This window comes from Rhineura floridana, chromosome 4, assembly GCF_030035675.1.
Source record: "Rhineura floridana isolate rRhiFlo1 chromosome 4, rRhiFlo1.hap2, whole genome shotgun sequence".
NCBI classification, from domain to species: Eukaryota; Metazoa; Chordata; class Lepidosauria; order Squamata; family Rhineuridae; genus Rhineura; species Rhineura floridana.
The window spans coordinates 96,607,578-96,627,609 of NC_084483.1; the positions used below are offsets into that span (position 1 = coordinate 96,607,578).

Consider the following 20,032-nt stretch of genomic DNA (forward strand, 5'->3'; position numbering starts at 1 on the left):
CTGTCTTTACAGTAGCCTCTTGTCCAGAGTATAGGTTGTGCATCAGGACAATCAGATGCTGTGGCACCCCCATTTCTTTAAAAGCATTCCATAGTTTTTCATGATCTACACAGTCAAAGGCTTTGCTGTAATCTATAAAGCACAGGGTGATTTTCTGCTGAAATTCCTTGGTCCGTTCCTTTATCCAATGTATGTTTGTGATATGATCTCTGGTGCTTCTTCCCTTTCTAAATCCAGCTTTGACATCTGGCATTTCTCGCTCCATATATGGTAAGAGCCTTTGTTGTAGAATCTTGAGCATTACTTTACTTGCATTAGAGATAGGAAAGCAGAATTATGTCCTTATATGTGAACAAGCTGTTTGAATTCTCTTTTTCTCTCTTTCTTTTCCCCCCATAAAGATGTGTTGAACAGGAATAATGCCAGATGCCCAAGGCCATATTATTCTGCTGAATTTGCCATTTTGTTTCCTACTTTGCCAAGCAACTGTGTGTAACCACTATGGTGTTCTTGTTTGTTTCTGTGTATCAAATGATGCTACTTGGAAAAGAGGCAAACTGAAAATAGAGTAGTATTAGGGGAGGAAGAGAATTTTGTTTGCTCTGCATTTTTAAACAAACTGCCCTAATGTGCACCACCCAGATGAATACACCAACTAGATAATTATCCTTTGCATTTCACATTTTCCTGAATTTTGCAATTTAGTTTTCAGCTCAAAAGATGCACCAGGATAAAACACATTTAGAAATATGTGTGTTGGGATAAAACACAGATTTAAATACAGATTTTGGTACTTTAAAAATGTCATGCATTAAAGAAGAAACAGGATGGAACAGACTTATGAATAAGCAGAGGTAAAATTAGCACAGACTGGAAAGAATTGGATTCTTCCATCCCCTGACATACCTGTTTTTTCTTGAGGAACTTCTTTTTCATGCCTAAGAGCTTCTTGTTCTACAAGACAAAAGCAGCACAAAATAAGCAAAGAACTGTTTTGCCAATTAAACCCCCTTCACATGGGAACTGCCTGAAGAGGGCATTATGGGATAACTGCATGCAAGACTGCACTGCATGCCTCATTCCCAGATACCCATGTATTGCTGTGGGCTGTCTGCATAGGAAAAGGGTGCACAAGTGCTTATGTATGGATGTCTAGAACTGGGCTTAGCATCATTCCAGACATGGTAATCCTGTGATTCATGCATGAAAGTGGCGTCTTTCTCTTCATTTCCTCTGAAACTAAATAGGATTCATTCAGGCTCCTGTTAATTGTTACCTGAAAGACAATACTGTAAAAAGACAAGATGAATCATATACAGGTAAGCAATTATAGATAAAATATTGTTAAATATAAAGAATTGTATTATCCTTCTACCACTCCTATCCCTAAGCACACAAAGCCAGTGGAACAATATGAGGAGGTTACTTTACAGGAGAAAAAAAGGAACACAACATAATTTCTACAATCAAAATGTGCATTCCAGAAACAATGTATTAAAAGAGAAAGTTTGCAATTGTTACATACAAAAATTAGCTCAAACTTATTTCTGTAAATGGAACCCATCTTTTCATATTAGTGAAAGTACAGACATTCAATGCTTCTGTTAATCAACTTGATGGGATGAAAATGCTCCTGTTTTAATATAAATTTTCATTTACGTCCTGAAGTCTCAAGAAATATAATGCATAAACAGCAGACCCCCAATGACGGCTATGATCCAGAGAACACAAATCTGTAAAATAGAGGCAACTGGGCTTCTAAAAAGTCTGTTTGCGTCATAATTAAACTTTAAATCAATTTTCATAATATAAGGGTCAAGTTACTGAAGGCAGATTTCAGATTGATTGGTTGTGAGGAATCATAATGGATTGCCAATTAGGAATGGCAAACAAGTACTTTTTATTCAAATGAATCTAGTTAATAAGGACCAATGAAAGACAGACAATGCTGTTTTCCTCAAAGCAACCCTCAGCTGGAACTACAGACAGACCACTTTTATATGTTAAAGCCATAATATCATACAAGAAGAACTCTAGCATAGGGTTTGTCCTTATCAACGTATGCGTCCAAAGATGAAAAAGATAAAACGCATGTAAAATACTATTAGTAAGCAAACTTTTCTACATATTTACTTTCAAATATCATTCATAGTATGACTTGGACACTGCAGTTCTAGCATTTTGATGCCATGTCAAAAAAGAAGAGATTCTGATTCTGGTGTAGTAAGATTCCCAAACTGAAGCAGAAGGTTATCTGAGCTTCCTCAAGATAAGAATAAAATAATAGGTTGATTTGTCAGCTCCAATTTATGACACAGTGGCAGAAAGACCCTTATAACCCTGAGGGAGGGACACCAGGAAATTGCAAATCCTCATTTCATATTTAAGACTGAAGTTTTGGAAAAGTACAGCTTGGGTCTTCTAAGAACACTGAAAAGCTCTTTGTCTGTCATTGTGCAGTGGAGAGACCAGCAAACGTTACCGATGGGAGGCAAATAAAAAATAATAATAAAAAAATAAAAATTCCAGCACCAGGTCAGCAGTTTTATGTCATTTTCAGCAGCACGGTGGGGGAACAAGTGTGAGTTTTTATGCATCCTGTAGATTGCAACCCACTCTGCCCTGACATGCCCTTTTTTTATTCCCTAACACTGCAGAAAGTAAATTTATTCCAGCAGAGCTTTCCGCCGGCATAGCTCCTCCACTGGCATATGTCCTGCCACCAGCAGAGCAGCACTTATGCCTCTACCAACAGCCTCTCAGCTGTCTGATGCCGGCTTCAGGGTTGCTTCCTTAGGTTGCAATCCTATGTATCCTTGCCTACTTCCCTACAGGAAGGTGCTGTAGGGTTTCACACAGGGTTCTCTCCCAGCCCTACCTGGTGGTGTCAGGGAGTGAACCTGGGACCTTCTGCATGCAAAGCAAATGCTCTACCATTGAGTTATGGCCCTTTCCCAATAGGACTCAACAGGACTTACTTCTGAGTAGACCTACACAGGATCACACTGTTAGATTATTTTTTTTACCATTGGCAAGGGGGGAGTCTGGTTGCAGTAATCCTTGTACTGATGGGATGCATTAGGAGAATACTGCTCATGGGGAAAAAGAGTTAACCCCCTTGCCAATGGTTATTATCCCAAGCCTATCTTCCCCCATTGGTTGTTTATAAATTAAACTTAAAGAGAGCATAGATCCCCAACATCTCATCCACTTTGGACGTAAGATCTTCAATTTTTGAATGTAGCAGAGGCTAACAGACTACATCCTCAGGGTGAGAGCCTGCTTGCGTAGTTCTCTGTGGCAAATTCTATTGCACGAGCAGAAGTCATTCCGCTTGCACAATGATTGAGTTGGATACAGCTAGGGCTGTGCTCCATATTTAGCCAAAGCCCAAGGTGAATTGGGCCAGGATGTGGGGCAGGGTGGGTGGTCCCATCTTCAGAACAGGTGGACTGGCCCTCCTTGGGGACCACAGATCAGGGCCACAGAACAGTTAGGAAGGGCTATGCACAGCCCTAGGTACAGCCCATTAGAATTTTAAAGAAGGTGTGGCAGATGAAAAAGTGCATAACCTCCTGCTCTAAGATCCATAGGAAAGAGCACATTTTTTCTGTAAAAGAATGACATGAAATGTGTTGTTTTATGGCACAGCATGACATCACCACAATTAAGCTTCAAAAACAGACTTCTCATTTTTAAAAAATCCTGAAACTCAATGTGTTATGGAGACAGTATTTTCTATTTCCCTTAGAAATTCCCTAAGGAATTTCTTTAATCCCTTATGGAGAGAACTGTTCTGCTTTCTTACACACTTGTCAAATGACTGAAAGGACTATGTGCTGGAAAGTGCGTACTCAGCTCCATTGCACAGCTGTGTAACTGCAATTGATGAGGCAGATGGACAGAGTGAAGGATATGAAGAAGCTGCTGCTTTACATATTGCAGCTCTTGTCATATGTCAGCTGAATTCTAGGATGTTCACTATCATCTTCAGTGGTTTCAGATTTACCTGGCAATTTTAAAAATGGATAGATGAGACAGCACTAACACACAACACCAGGGAGAGAGAGAAAAAAGGACAATTGAAGCCAAGAGGAAGCAAAGGCTCAAAGCTATCTTTTAGCAAGCAAGGAATCTGCAAGGAATAGCAGCATTTTATTTATTGGGTTTACATCCTGCTGTTCATCACAAGTGATCTTGGGGCAGGTCAAAACAATAATATGTTGCTGCACCCTCAGCATGGAGATGGGGAGAGTGGGAGTGCTAAGATAGAAAATGAACTAAAAAGGGACCACAACTGTACTGATTATAGGCTGCACATGGTATAGTCCAAGGTTCCAGACACTGGGCAGCCTGATCAACGAAACTACCAGCCTGCATGCTGAGAAATGTTAGTGGGAGAAAGTGGAGATCATGGCCACTATAAGGTGGGTTGATACAATGGACATTGTATGTTTGAAAACTAGGATGCTCCTGCATTATTAACATGAAACATTTTCACTGACCAAACAATACCATCTATGACAACAGTTCATTCATTTTTTAAAAATTCCGCTACGCAGTTTAGCAACTTACTTGGTGGTTTATGCTCCACTTTCTTTCCTAGAAAAAGACAAAGCAATACAAGACAATAATGAGCTACACTCATTAATGAAAATAAAAACTGCAGATGAAACACATTTGAACTCTGTACCTTCAAATTGCAATATGATAGACCAAAGGAGCATTTTGGAGTCATGGTACAGGACTATCTCCGTGATGGCACCATGTGGGTGGAATTCTCTTCCCTCTGAGATGCAACTGGTGCCATTTTTGGTGCCAGTTCAAGTTCTCTTTGCCCAAGCCTTTGTAGGGGGTTGATCCATTATGTACAACTGTAAAGCGATGGTTGTCTGTCTGTTGCATTGTTATTATATATTTTTATTCTTTGATTTTAACTGTTTTATATGAATTTATTAGGTCATATGCAACTAAGTCATACTCCAAGTAGATCCATTGAAATTAATGTACTTAATTACTTTGATCATGATTAAAGTTAGATATCACCCATTGTGTTTAATCATATTGATATTTTATGTTGTAGCTGCTCAAAATACATAAATACATAAATAGGGCTACAATGGGGATAAAAATAAACAGCTGCAAATGCTATCAAAGTAAGGACAAAAGCAATAATCAACAGCAACCTGAAGATATTAAAATCTTAAAAGGTGTTATTATTCTTTTATTGTTATTAAATTTTATTTATACCCCACCTTTCGGCCAAGAGCCCTCGAGGTGGCTTACAAGAAAAATAAACACAGGTATAAAAATACAATAATATACAATATAAACAATACAATATACAAAAATTAAATTAAACAGAAACAACATTATCATTATCAGCACCGGCAGAAAAGAGGAGGTGGTGTTAGCAAGGGCGGCAGTTCTCGAGAGGCAGAAGGGCAACAGGTATTTATAACAGCAAAGCTGTTTGCTGTTTCAGTGTTGTCTTCCTCTCCATGTCCTTGGGCTCACTCAGCTGCTGCTCCCCGGGCTTCCGTTGCTGCTGCTGATGACAGTTTATGTCGGAGGGCAGATGCGGGAGCTCGGGCTCGGGGCCCTGCCTGGAGCAGGAGGGGGAGAAGGACATGGAGGCGGCGGCTGTTGTCAAGCAGGAGGCCCCAAGCCGGGAGGCTCCGCACAAGAGGCCCCGCGCCAGGATATTGTTGGGTAGGAGGTGCCAGGCTGTTGTTGAGCAGGAGACCCCCACGCCGGGAGGCCCCGTTCAGGAGGCCCCACACCGGGCTGTTGTTGAAGAAGCGGTGGCAAGGACCTGGGTCCCACTCAGAGCAGGAGGAGCAGGAAGTGTTAAAAGGCCTGGGTAATCAGGAAGATCTCTGCCTGTCACTGAAAAGATGTCAATATACATTCTAGGAAGAGTTGCTCTCATTACCACCTTCCACACATAGGGTGTCATTCGTAGAAGGGCCTCAGTGGGAGATCTTAGGGCACAGGTAAATATATATCTGCAACTATACATTTTACTGAACAGTGCATTAATTTTCACAATACCTTTTTCTGACAATGAGAAAATCCTGATAATTGCCTGGGATTGAGCCATGCTAAATGCATTTTAGCACCCTCAATTCTATATCAGCTGAAATAATGCAAATGGAGACATATATCTGAAAAGTATCATGATGGAAGAGGCCACACAGAGGATCTAACAATAACAAGAACTTTACTATAACTAATTATATACAGAGAACAAGGCCCACAGCATGGTGCTGCTTGTAAGGCAGGCCCGGAACTGAAACTGCCACAGCCTGGGGCTGACTCAGCAGTTCCTGGTATGGCAAGCCTGGAGGGCCAATACACTACACACACCCCTCTAGCTCTCATAGTCCTGAAGATACTTGGGAAGAGCCCTGGTGCAGATCGATTGATGACAATTTTGCATTGAAGCTGGTGGTGCATCCCCTAGTTCCCCATATGACTCTGGTTCATGCTGGTCCATTTCAGGGTCCAGGTGCAACTGCTCTTGTCTGGCATCAGGAGCAGCCACTGGCTCATTTTCTCTTTCCACTTGAGTATTTCCAGCACCCTCAGAGAGAACTGATGGAGCTGGGCTTCGTCCTCTCATCTGGTCCACATGTTGACGTAACACATGACTGTCTGGTGTTTGAGCCCTGTAGGACAATGGGCCCATGGCTTGGGTCACAGTGGCAGGAATCCACATTTCACCAGCACCGTAGTTCCTGACATACACAGGGTCACTTGGGGTGAATACCCGTGCAAGTTCTTGAACTGCAACAGACTCCCTTGGTCGGTCCTCAGTCAAGTCAGGATGCAACCAATCAAGCAGAGTCGTTAGTCGTCTGTTCATTAATAGCTCAGCTGGGCTCCTTCCAGTTGTGGCACACGGTGTGATGTGTTGTATCAGGAGAAAACTTGCAAGGCATCAGTCCCAGTCACCTTCTACAATCAGTTTCAATGCATCCTTTGTTGTCCTGACCATCCTCTCGGCCTGGCCATTGATTGCTGTATGAAAAGGGGCTGAAGTGACATCCCAAATCAGTCAATTATCCAGGAATGTGCAGAATTCCGCAGATGTGAACTGGGCCCCATTGTTTGAGACAATGATGTTTGGCAACCCATGTGTTGTGAAAAGCCTGTGTAAGGTCTTGATAACAATATAAGATGTCATTGATGATACCAGAACCACTTCTAACCATTTGGAGTATGAATCAACAACAATCAAGAAAGTTTGTCCCTGGAAGAGGCCTGAAAAGTTGACATGAAGCCGTGACCATGGAATTTTTGTCAACTACCATGTGGTGGAGCTGGTCTTGAAACCTGACACTTCTCACAACTCTTGATCCATTCTTCAATCTCGCTGTCCATCTTGGGCCACCATACATAGCTGTGTGCCAGAGTCTTCATTCACACTATACCAGGGTGTCCAACATGTAGGGCCTCCAACACCTGATGTCTCAGCACAGCAGGAATGACAATTCTATCTCCCCACAGGAGACATCCCTTGTGCACTGATAGTTCATGTTGTTTGGATACAAATGGTCTGAATTTCTCCTCAAGCTTCCCTAATGGCCATCCCCTCCACACCCAGTTGAGAACATGGGCAAGAACTGGGTCCTTGGATGACGCAGTGGCAATATTCCCAGCATGGAGGGGTGGTTCCGGTAATGACTCTAACAGCAGCACATCCAGGGGAGGGGTTTCATCAACCCCAGCAGAAGAGAGAGGAAGGCGGCTCAAAGTATCAGCATGGGCAATGCTCCTGCCAGGCCAATGTTACAATGTGTAATCATAAGGGTTCAGGAAAATTGCCCACCACAACATGCATGGAGATAATATTCGAGGCGTCTGCTGGTTAGGGGCAAACAATCCCTATAATGGCTTGTGGTCAGTAGCAATAGTGAATGGCCGACCATAGACATAGTCATGGAATATTTTTACGCTAGCCACAATAGCCGGGCCTTCTTATCAATTTGGTCATAATTCCGTTCTGTTGAAGACATTGTTCTGGAGTAGAAAGTGATAGGCACCTCACGAGGGTCCTCACATTGGTGGCTCAGAACAGCTCCAATACCATATGGAGATGCATCACATGTGAGAATCAAGGGCTTCCATTCATCATAGTGCACCAAGACACTGTCAGATGATAACAGGTGTTTTACATCAAGGAAAGCCTTATCATGCCGGGATGTCCACTGTCATGCAGCATGCTTGTTAAGAAGGTGATGCAGTGGCTCTGTTTGTTGTTGTTATGTGCCTTCAAGTCGATTACAACTTATGGCAACCCTATGAATCAGTGAGCTCCAAGAGCATCTGTCATTTCAAGAAGGCGTGATAGAAATTCAAGAGTCCCAAGAAGGCTTGGAGTTCCTGTTTATTACAGGGCACTGGAGCTTCATGAATTGCTTTACATTTTTCCAGGGTAGGCCGAATGCCAGCAGCATCAATACTGTAGCCAAGGAATTCAATTTGGGAAACACCAAATACACATTTCTTATGCTTGACCTAGAGACCAGCAACAGCAAAACAGTGCAGTACATCCCACACCTGTGAGGCAAGTTCACCAATGGAGTTGCCGGCAACCAAGACATCATCAAAATATGGTATGGCACCTGGTATTCCTTTGAGGATGTCCTCCATTAAGGTCTGAAAAATTCCAGAGGCCACTGAAACACCAAACTGGAGGCATTTTACTCTGAATGTTCCACGATGAGTGGTGATAGTCTGAGCATCAGCAGTAGCATCAACCACAGACAGTTGCTGATAGGCCTCGGCCAGGGCAAACTTTGCAAAAACTTTTCCTTGTGAAAGTGATGCCAAAAGATGACTCACCACTGGGACTGCATGCTGATGCAGGGTTTTATTGATAGTGCACTTGTAGTCACCACAAATGCAGATGTCGTCATTGGCCTTCAATGGAGTGACAATGGGTGTCTTCCATATAGGGTGTGTCACTGGCTCCAAGATGCCTTGCTCTATGAGGCGATCAAGTTCAGCATCAATCTTTGCTCACAGTGCAAACAGAACACGACGGGGTTTCATACAGATGGGGGCCACAGTAGGATCCAAGAACAACGAAATAGGAGGCCCCTTATATTTCCCAAGACTTTTATGAAAAACAGCTTTGATATCATTTAGGATGCTATCCCATAATGATTCACTAATCTGGTGGACCCCCGTGAGAGCAATGCCCAATGGCTCAAACCAGTCTAAGCCAAGGAGACTGGTGTGATGCCCTTGAGCAACTAATAACTGTAAAGTTCCATGGAAAGTTTGATAATGCACCTCCACAGACACCCTTTATTGGAACCTGATTTTCCTGGTAATCAGTACGTTTGGAGTGGAAAGGGACAATTTATGGGCCCCCACAAGGAAATATTTGCTGGTAGGTTTCTGATGAGATGATAGTATAACCTGAGCCTGAATCAGCTTCCATGGTGTATGGAGTGCCCTGGATGGTGACTGTCACCTTCACCTTCCTCACATTGGCGGAGTACTGCAAGCCTGGCTAAAGCGGAAGCAGCCACCCCCAGAAGTGCGATGGAAGAGAAAACACCATCAAGGACACAAAGCAGTACCACACACACTGTACAGAAGTTTTCCACATATGACAATGCAGAGGAGGTGATTAACCACATTGCTTGGCATACTCGCTCAATATGCCCAATTTTTTACAATACTGACACTGTGCACCTCTTAAACGGCAGGCATGCCGTTCATGGGATCCGCCACAGCTCTTACATTTCACTGGAGCAACTTGTCTGGATCTCGGAGGTCCTGCAGCACTTACTCTGGTTGATGAGCATTTGCACTGCAGCCTGTAGATCTCTAGAAGTTGTTGATTTCAATCTTGAGTCAGCTGGGTTTCTGAACAGGGTGAGTTTTTTGCCAAGCGCACTTCTCAGGTGCTTGCTGCTGCTGCTTCTGTAGACAGAGCTTCCTCCAATGCAATCTTGAGTGTGAGCTGTCCTTTTGCAAACAGACACTTTTCCAGGCCCTCATCATGCAACCCACAGACCAGACGATCACTCAGCATCTCCTCCAGGTTTGGGAAATTGCATTGTTTCTCCATCTAAGTTCAGCAACATACAGTGACACACTCTCTGTTGGGCCCTGGTTTCATTTGTAGAAAGAATTATGTTGTGCTATTTCAGACAGTTTTGGAGAGAAATGTCCTTGTAAAGCATTCAGGATATCCTCATAAGATGTATTAGCAAGTTTTGCTGGTGCTACGAGGGCCTGGGCTAGGTCAAAGGTGTCCGGCCCACAGACACTGAGCAACACAGCACGCTTCTTCTCTGACTCTGTAATGCCGTTTGCTGCCAAGTAAAACTCCAGCCTGGCTGCATAACTTTCCCACTTGCTGGGACATGCAGGGTTAAATTCTTCAAGATGCCCTTGGGTGGCCATATTCCACAATATACATGCTGACCTGGAGTGCTTTGCAGTGGTTTCCACAAAAGCCCAAGCTGATGTTCTAATCCAGTCTACGGAGAAATGTTCTCTCCCTTTAAGCCTCTAATACATGAAGAAAACACTCTGTGTGCCTCAGTATCCCATCCTCATCACCAGTGAAAACTATCATGAAGGAAGAGGCCACACAGAGGATCTAACAATAACAAGAACTTTACTATAACTAATTAATATACAGAGAACAAGGACCACAGAATGGTGCTGCAGAGAGAGGGCATTCTCAGTTGTGGCCCCCACCCTCTGGAACTCTCTCCCTTTTGATCTTCGACATGCCTCCTCCCTGATGGGTTTTCGCCGAGCCTTAAAGACCTGGCTATTCAGGCAGGCCTACGGGATCCTTGGGACGGAGTAGTTTATGATGTATTAACTGATGTTTTAGACTAATTGATGATTGTGTTCTTGTTGCATAGTGTATTTTAATGTGTTGTTGTAAGTCGCCTAGAGTGTCTGTTAATTCAGACAGATAGGCGACTAACACATAAAATTTTATTTTATTATTATTTTATTATTGTAAAGCAGGCCTGGAACTGAAACTGCCACAGCCTGGGGCTGACTCAGCAGTTCCTGGTATGGCAAGCCTGGCGGGCCAATACACTACAATATCTTTAGGATATTAATTCACAGAGTGGAGACAAGTGAATGGCTGTGTGTAGGGTTGGACAGGTAAGTCTATTTCAGATCTGTGTCAGTTTTGCATGTTTTCATTCATAAGTCCATCTTATCTCATATCTGCATTAACCTAACTGGGTGTTCCTTTGTTAATCTGCAGAAAAACCCACATTTAAATGTGTATTTTTGAACATCTCTTCTCACAAAATATGCATTACCAAACATATTTTTTCTCAAGGTGCTTTTCAATGTTTTTAGTGGACAACTGCATCTCAAAATTCAGAAATGTGTATATTAGCACATTACTCCAGGAGGTGCAGATCAGGCTAGTTCACACAGATCAAATTCTTCAAGCATCCCTAGTAAAATGCCACCCCCACTGAAATGGTTGGAGAACACACAGACATGGTTTCAGGGGGATTGTTCCTTTTACAACTTGCACGTAGCATATTATTTTGTAACATCCCAGAGGGTTGTCAAAAACAAAGGAAAATGATTTTTTTATGGTGCAGATCCATCTCTTAAAATAATTGATTCGGGCTGTCATGCCCAGATATTGGTGCTTGAAACTCTGTTTTTGATGGTCTCTGTCTTGATGTCACTATTTTTATAATAATTCCTAGTTCTGATGAAGTCATGCCTGCTTTTCAGAATTCCAAAAGGGTATTAATTATATAAAGCACATTTTTTTCCCTAATGGGCCACTGACGGGGATTCAGAATGAAAATCTTCCAGCCAACTGAACCATAAACCAGCAGGGCTAAAAACAGAAAAATGTTTTCTGGTATGGTAACATCTCAGCTATTAAATCTAAATGGCTGTCATTTAACAGAGTGCGCGTGTTGCATTTGTGTCCATGGCTGATTCTGGGCACCCACTGAAAAAAAGGGGGGTTGCTATGACATGGAAGTCTAGAACAGGGGCAGGGAATCTCAGATGTGAGGTGCAAATGTGGCCCTCCTCCACACCCTACTTCAGTATTTCTGCCTGGCTGGACTGTGCCTTTGAGTTCTGGTAATGCTTCTTGCTTGCCTGAATGGAGGTTATATTGGGCTGTGTGCAGGTGTAGAGAAATTAGCTGACTGCACAAAGGTAACATTCACAAAGAAAAAATTCATCCCCCCCTCCCAAGTATTAGTGTTGGCCTTTACAACATGTTCAGCAAAGCCAAAGAGAGCACACCAACTACGTATCATGGCATGAAACTATCTTTGGTTTCTTTTATCGCTGGAATGCTAAAATAATTGCAAATGAAAAAAGATACATGTAGGCATACTTCTTACAAGTATATATTCCAAACATAACCACCAAATGAAAATGTTGCAAGAGTTTAAATAGTCAACATGAAATAACATGGTGTCTGGCTATTTATAGCAAGGAGGAAAAGGCTTCACGGTGCATAAGAGGGTAAGGGGGGAAGTTGGCATTTTTCTGTCTATTGTTGTTATAACAGCTTTAAATGCATTCCGTCTATAAGCTGTATCTTGCTATTACCGTAATGACTAATGCATAAACCAAAGGTAGCCAACATAGTGCCCTCCAAGTATTGTTGGACTACAACTCTCATAATCATTGCCTGTAATAATATTAATCTCATAGTCATGTTGCCTGGGACTGTGAGATTTGGAATCCAACATCCAGAGGGCACCACATTGGCTACCCCTTGTCTCTGCAAGAATCAGTATGTACTGATTCTGTTGAGAAACTTTTGTTTGCAAAACTATGCTGTTATTTTCCACTATGAAAATAACAGCAGTGATCTCATTGGGGAAAACTGTTTCTTCTTATCGTTGCACTCTAATTAGTGCAAAGTATTGACATTACACTGTTTTAAAATGTCACACTGGTTGACAGCTAAGCAAAAGGACTGTATTTGTGAGCAGACATTATGGTAATGTATTTGCATGGCACTCAGCATACAGTAACCCCAGGTCACCTACCTTTGAATTTTTATTTTGGACAATACAGTTTTCACACAATTGTTAGCAGGACTGGCACCAGGTATGACTGGGTCCTTGGGCCCAAGCCTGCCCTGGGCCCCAGTCATCATACTCCCAGAACCCCTTCCCGATGCAGGCAGTGTGGGCTTAAATAGGCCCACACACTCCACCTTCTGTGTCGCTGTGTCAGCATGCTAGTGCACAGTGTACACATGCCTGCCATAACCTGAGATGGGGGGGGCATCAATCCCTTAGGTGGGTGATGGTAGGCATGTGTGCTCTGATGTGGGAGGTAGGTGGGGTGGGGCACCTATTTAAGCCAGCACTGACTGCATCGGGGTATGTGTTGCCTCCGCTCCAAGATCTTCAGCAGTGTTGGGTTGCTGGGTGTGATTCACTCCATGACCCAATGCCAGCATGAATGTCGCAGGAACTCTATCCTCCCAGCCTAAGGAGGGCCCTTCTGAGCCACAGGAGCCCTCGGCCAGTGCCTGTCCTGGCTGCCTGCTGGTGCTGGGCCTGATTGTTACTGAGCTGCTAAAGTTCTCTCACTAAAGAAAATAAGAACTGAATACTTTATTATTAGATATATTGACAATTTCAAATTGAAATTATGCCCATCAAATTGGACAGTGCAATGTTATAAGACTTTAGCTAATACAGTCTGTAGAAGATATGTTTTCTTTTATATACAGAATCATCCCATTACCTGTTTTAGCTGGACTTCCTTCCTTTTTTATGTCAGGTTCTGAGGAAAAAGAGCAATAATTTGTTTAAAAGATAGACTTGCTTGCCATAATTCATTTTATTGCAGTGTTACTTCTTATGTTTGTTACTAGTTTTTATGCCATCTCTCAATATTTTTTGCAGTGTCTTTAATTTTCAAGCTTGTACAAAATAAAATTTGAAACAGGCACCTTAGCCTGTCAATCAGTTAATAAATATAACAACAATAACATCCAATTATGTTCTCCCACTTGTCCAATGGAATTCTGCTTGTGCAACAGGATTTCTGGTTTTCTTCTTTCTTGGAGCCTCACCTGTGCCCCCAAAATTCAGCTGTTTTAATATTGTTGCTTCCTCCCTGCTAAAACAAGATCAGCACAGCACATGTCTTGTTTCTGTTATTTGGGCTGATTGCAGGTATTGCCACCACTCACCATATGCTCAGAGGCACATGTCACCAAATTCTTCCAAGCTACACAGGAAGTGGATTGGACTGTGAAAGAGTAACCCAAATTATGTTTGCATTTTTACAAATTGGTAGGGCAGTACAATATCTTAGAGAGGAGGTCAGGTCTCCTGCTCCCCTACTGCATTCACTATAACTGCCCAATCTCCCTGCTTTTTAAAGTTTGATAGAAATATCTATGGGCTATAGGTACATTCTTAAACCACAAGGTTTTTTTTTTTTTGCCTATTAGTAAATTTCTCTGCTTTTTAATCTGGAAGGTAAGAAATGGGATCCTGTGCAAGTTTGCTGAGAATGGATTGATCATTTGCATGCTTATTGAGTTCAGTAGGATTTACTCCCCGGCAATCATACTTAGAAGAGGTGAAACTGACCACAGGGGGATGGGGAAGGAAGGAGGGGAAAGGGGAGAGGAGGAAGGATAGAGGGTAGGAGGGGGATGGGAGCAGGCAGGAGGGGGAGGAGGAGGGCAGATTGATCATTTGCATGTTTATTGAGTTCAGTGGGATTTACTCCTGTGCAATCATGCTTAGGATAGGTAAAACTGACCATGGGGAGCAGGAGGAGGAGGGAGGGATGGAGGGGGGCTGGAGAGGGCAGGGGAGGAGGAAGAAGGGAGGAGAAAGAGAGAGAGGGGAAAGAGGGAAAGGCAGGTCTGATCATTTGCATGCATATTGAGTTCAATGAGATTCACTCCCGTGCAATCATGGTTAGGATAGAAAAAAACAGGGCTTGGAAAAGTTACTTTTTTGGACTACAACTCCCATCAGCCCAATCCAGTGGCCATGCCGGGGCTGATGGGAGTTGTAGTTCAAAAAAGTAACTTGTCCAAGTTCTTGAAAAAACTATCCATGGGGAAGGAGGAGGGGGAGGGGAGAGGTGACAGAAGGAATAAGGGAGGGGAGAGGGGAACGGAAGGAGGGAAGAGGTGGGGGAGGGGTAAAGGAAGGGGGTCAGAAGGGTCAAAAGGGAGGTGATGGGAGGGAGAAGGAGGGGAGGGCAGGTTTGACCATTTGCATGGTTTTTGAGTTCAGTGGGATTTAATCCCATGCAATCATGCTTAAGATAGGTAAAACTGACCATGGGGGAAGAGGAGAGGGAGAGGGGAGAAGAAGGAGGAGGAAGGGGAAGGAGGGGATTGGAAGGGAATAGGGGAGGGGGACAGAGAGGCAAAGGAAGGGGGAGAGAAGGGGCAAGAGGGAGGGACAGCAGGGAGGAGGGGAGGGCAGGTTTGATCATTTGCATGCTCTTTGAGTTCAGTGGGAGTTACTCCTGTGCAATCATGCTTGGGATAGGTGAAACTGACCTGTGGGAGCAGCAGAGAGAGGAGGAGGAGGGCAGGAAGGGGAGGGGGAGGGAGAAAGGGTGAGAGAAAGAGACTGGGCAGAGGGGAAGCCCCTTTCCTTTCCAAAAGGAAAACATTGTGAACTGTATCATTTTTCAGCATCCCCCCCACCTTTTTATTCTACAGCAGGCACATGTAGTCTCCCGCCCAAATTTAAACCAAAGTTGTCACTGCCCACATCCACACTAGATCTTATTTCACTTTAGACAGGCAAGGGTTCTCCCAAAGAATCCTGGGAAGTGTAGCTAGTGACGGGTGCTAAGAGTTGCTAGGAGAGACCCTGTTCCCCTCACAGGGCTTCAATTAGAGTAGCTGTTAAACTACTCTGGCCACTGGAATTCTGTCAGGCAAATAGGAGTCTCCTTTCGGCACCCTTCACAAACTAACTTCCCAGGATTCTGTGGGGGAAGCTAGGATTGTCTAAAGTGAAATAAAGGTCTGGTGTGGATGTGGCCCCCTAATTAGCCAAGCCAAGCAGCTGTGAGTCTGGCGTTTAGAACACTGATAGTTGGCTCTTACTGAGCATGCCTGGGCTTATTATAGACTCCAATGCTAAATTTCTTAAATTAATTAAAAATCAGCCAGGCATTTTTTTTAACTTTTAAACTGCAGAAGATGAAGGTCAGAGTATGGGGCAAGGTCAGTAATAGGATTATAGGTACTCTGTGAACATGGCTGATTTTTAATTGATTTCAACAAATTATGAGAACTCTGACAGAAAAAACTCCAACAGGGGTCTGTTTCTCTCTCTCTCTTTTTACACTTTGAACTCTGGATTCTTTCTGTCTGTTTTGTGTATCTCCATGAAAACTTAGAGGGTTATTAAGCAAGCGTTTCTGAGTTCAGGACTATAAGTTTTGTAAGGTTTTGTTTTTAAATGAGCTTATAGGAAGCATCAGAATGGCATGACGGGTATTTTCAATTTAACATTGCAGAATGTGAAAAATCTATGCTGGCTATAGTATACAGCCACTCTTGTTGCTGTATAATTTAGTACCTACTGAACATCAATACTAATAAAAGCAGTGGCAGGCACAGCATGGCAATGGAAGGGGAAAAGGTTTTCCCAACTTTACCTTTCTGTGCTGGAAGGCAAAAGTGGAGGAAGAAGGGTAACTGAAGCCAGCATTGGGAAAATGCATGTTTGCCAGGTTGTTGACATCAGCTGGGGCATCCATCTAGTCAGCCAACATGTACTTGCACAGTGTTGGCTCCAACACCCCTAGCTTGCACTTCTGCCTCCTGGCACAGAAAGGTAAGGTCAAGCATCATCCTTTTCTATCACAACACTACAAACTGCCTCAGTGGCTGCCACTAAATAAAGAGAAAAACACTTGGTAATTTATGTACAGCAAACACTCACAGCTTTTTGCTTATTCTACCTTCATAAGCAATGCAGATCCATAGGCAATTAAACTGTCACATTACAAACAGTAAGAAAAAAATGAACATCACCATGCTAAATGTCTGTCACCATCTAAGAGACATGCTACGCAAATAATGAAACACCTTTAATCTAAATGGCAATGCCACTGTTGCATATTGTTGCTTTGCATATTGTTATATGTTGCATATTAGCCGAGGAAATGTTGAGTTTAGCTCCATGGATTTCCACAGGGCACTGAAACTTTATAGTCACTGGAGCAATTATTTTTTTGCAATGACTTTTCTTAGACCTTATTTTGTAGGATCTATGTGGCATGCCACTTATTACTGTTAAAAAAGAAAGGTCTAATAAAGCAGAGTGGTAAGCAGCGGTAACACAGCCAAAGCTCTGCTCATGGCCGGAGTTCGATTCCAACGGAAGGAGAAAGTCGAATCTCTGGTAAAAGGGGTCAAGGTCCACTCAGCCTTCCATCCATCCGTGGTAGGTAAAATAAGTACCCGGCATATGCTGGGGGGTAAAGAAAGGTCGGGGAAGGAACTGGCAATCCCACCCCATATATACGGTCTGCATAGTAAAACGTCGCAAGACATCACCCTAAGAGTTGGAAACGACTCACACTACAAGTGCGGGGACACCTTTACCTTTTTAAATAAAGCACAGTGCTGCACATAGGGTGCTTTCACACTGCACTTTATTCCGTTATTCTGATGATTTCTTACCTGGTAATTTGCACATTGTATTTGAGCTTTCACACAACATACCGGGTAGCTCTGGAATTCTGGTGGAATGTAGTGCAAGTATAGCGCTAATTTCCACAGTAAGTGATACCAGAAATAATCCGCTAGCAAGGCTGGGAACCTGGAAGATTACGGGAGTTTTTCGCTAACTGCTGCCGCTCATGTGACAGGCATCCCAGCATGCAGTGCATTCCCAACCTTTAGTCGCATAGGTTTTGTTTTTGTTTTTTGCCTGACGAACGTTGTACCGGCATTCTGGCATTGGCGCAGATAGCAGTAGCATTTCCCACACACACCGCAGTCTTGATACAACTAAAGCAACTTAAAAAGTCAGATGCTAAAGGGAAAGGGCTTGCATGGTGACGGGACAAGATATTAGACCTACACAGTGGGGAACAGTGTGCATGGGTGAGGGACGAAAACAAGCTGTGTGAAAGACAGTTGCGCGAAATGCCGCTATATCGGCTGAAAAAGTACTGTTCCTTATCACAAGAGGTACTGCAGTGTGAAAGGGATTTTAGAAATCGGGACAGAAGCGCTACCTTTTTAATCCGTTAAACTAGCGCTATTAGCCCCATGTGTGAAAGCAGCCATAGATGCTTGTAGCCAATTTACACATAAGTGTTATGTTTTTCAGACAAAATGTCAATGTCCTGTCACACACATTCAACATCATGGTGCACATTAAGTTTACTCTTGAAAATACTGTATTCTTATTATATAAATTCCGGTAGATAAAAATGCCTGACGGCTGATTCAGATCTCTGTCCCAGCACTGAAGTCCTATGTGTGGCAGGAAATGGTCTGAAAAACTGCACCAACATGCCACCATATGATTGAGTTTGTATGTGAGTTGGAGCTATTTTGCCTGATATCTTTGAATTTCTCTATCTCTGCAAAGATCACAGATACTGGACAAATTATACATATGTTCATAGGCATTAATGCATGCCTCACAAATGTGACACCTCCGTTTATTTGTATGACCTTACCTTCGAGTGGCATAGCTCCACTACTTTGCATATGGGAAGCTGGCAGTTCTTCTCCAGCTCAGATTTCAGTCTGAGCTGCAAAAGAATTTGTGGGCTTGTACAGCTCACCTCTGCTTTGGGGTGGGCTACAAGCATCCCCTGAAGTGTTATTCTGAGACTGGCCGGGATAACTTTGCTGGCATCTCTCCTAATACAATAAGCACTGAGAAGACAGTTTAATAAGAAGCAAAATGTTTGCTCCTTTCTCACCACTATCTACTCAAAGTTTGCATATTCTGGAAAGAAAGAGACATTTAAGTTGATAAAAAAGGAATGCAAAAACATGGACCTGAGTCTTTTTACATAACATTATAGTTACCTTTCTGTTTCTGGACAACTGGAGTCTTCACTTCTTTTGTTTTCACTGCCTCTGAAAAATCCAATTTGTTAGTTTACAAATATGAAAGAAAATCAATTTTTAACTTTTCAAATATGCAATTAGGTGTTCCTTGGTTTGTCTCATGCACATTTAAAAAGGCCTGAATACTAGCCTATGTTCATATACTTGGGTTTGTTTGTGTTTAATATATGAAATGACCCTCACATGTACATCAAACAATACATTAGGGCAGGGACAGGGGACATTTTTCAACCTAAGAGCTGCATTCCCTCAAGCAACCTTCCAGGGGCCACATGTCAGCAGGAGCAGGGCCAGAGGCAAATTGTGGGTGAGGCAATGGATGTGACACTTAACTTTTATTTAGTAGGCTACACAAAAGTTAGACATTTCTCACTCTCTACATCCAGGCAAGCAATATTATCACAGTTCAAGGACACACTCCAGCCAGGCATAGGCACCTGAAGAGGGTGCTGCTGAGGGATGTAGCCTAGGGAGGCTTCTGAGGGCTGGACAGAGAGGCCTAGAGAGCTGCATTTGGCCTGAAGAACCCCACCCCTCAATCATGGTGGGAGAAGCACCTGGTGAGCATAGCTGCCCCTGAGACAGTGTGGATTTTTTCCACATTCTCCTGTTTCCAAAGCAACCACACTAGCTTTCCCTCTCAACTACACAATGAATATATCAATGTGATGTGTATCTCCTCCCACCCCCATCCCCGTCCCCATTTCCTTCCTTTAGACAGCTGTAGTTAAATCATCTCAGGGTTGGTGGTCTTTTTTTAAAAAAACCTTTAAGAAGTATTGCCAGAAAGAACATTCTTGAAAAGTTGTAACACATCTGCATCTGAAAGATTTTCCCATTTAAGCTGAAAGATTGCCTTTTCAAAATACCAAAGACTTATTTAATCAACATGCAAATAGTCCTTCATTTAATCTAAGTTTTGTCTGAACACGTTCTATA

General features: G+C 42.9%; 1 protein-coding gene across 10 annotated transcripts in view; it reads right to left on the reverse strand.

The window, feature by feature from the left end:
- Positions 1-20,032, reverse strand: part of TRDN (triadin) — a 276,609-nt gene that overhangs the window by 31,404 nt on the left and 225,173 nt on the right. For all 10 annotated transcript variants that reach the window (XR_009762235.1, XM_061623737.1, XM_061623734.1 and 7 more), the window contains 4 exons: positions 19,052-19,102; positions 13,750-13,788; positions 4,576-4,602; positions 907-954 (listed from right to left, as the gene is read on the reverse strand). Coding sequence is in view for 9 of the 10 variants with exons in the window: in XM_061623737.1 (XP_061479721.1) it covers positions 907-954; positions 4,576-4,602; positions 13,750-13,788; positions 19,052-19,102 (165 nt within the window). In the remaining variant the exon portion in view is untranslated. The remainder of the gene's footprint in view (positions 1-906; positions 955-4,575; positions 4,603-13,749; positions 13,789-19,051; positions 19,103-20,032) is intronic.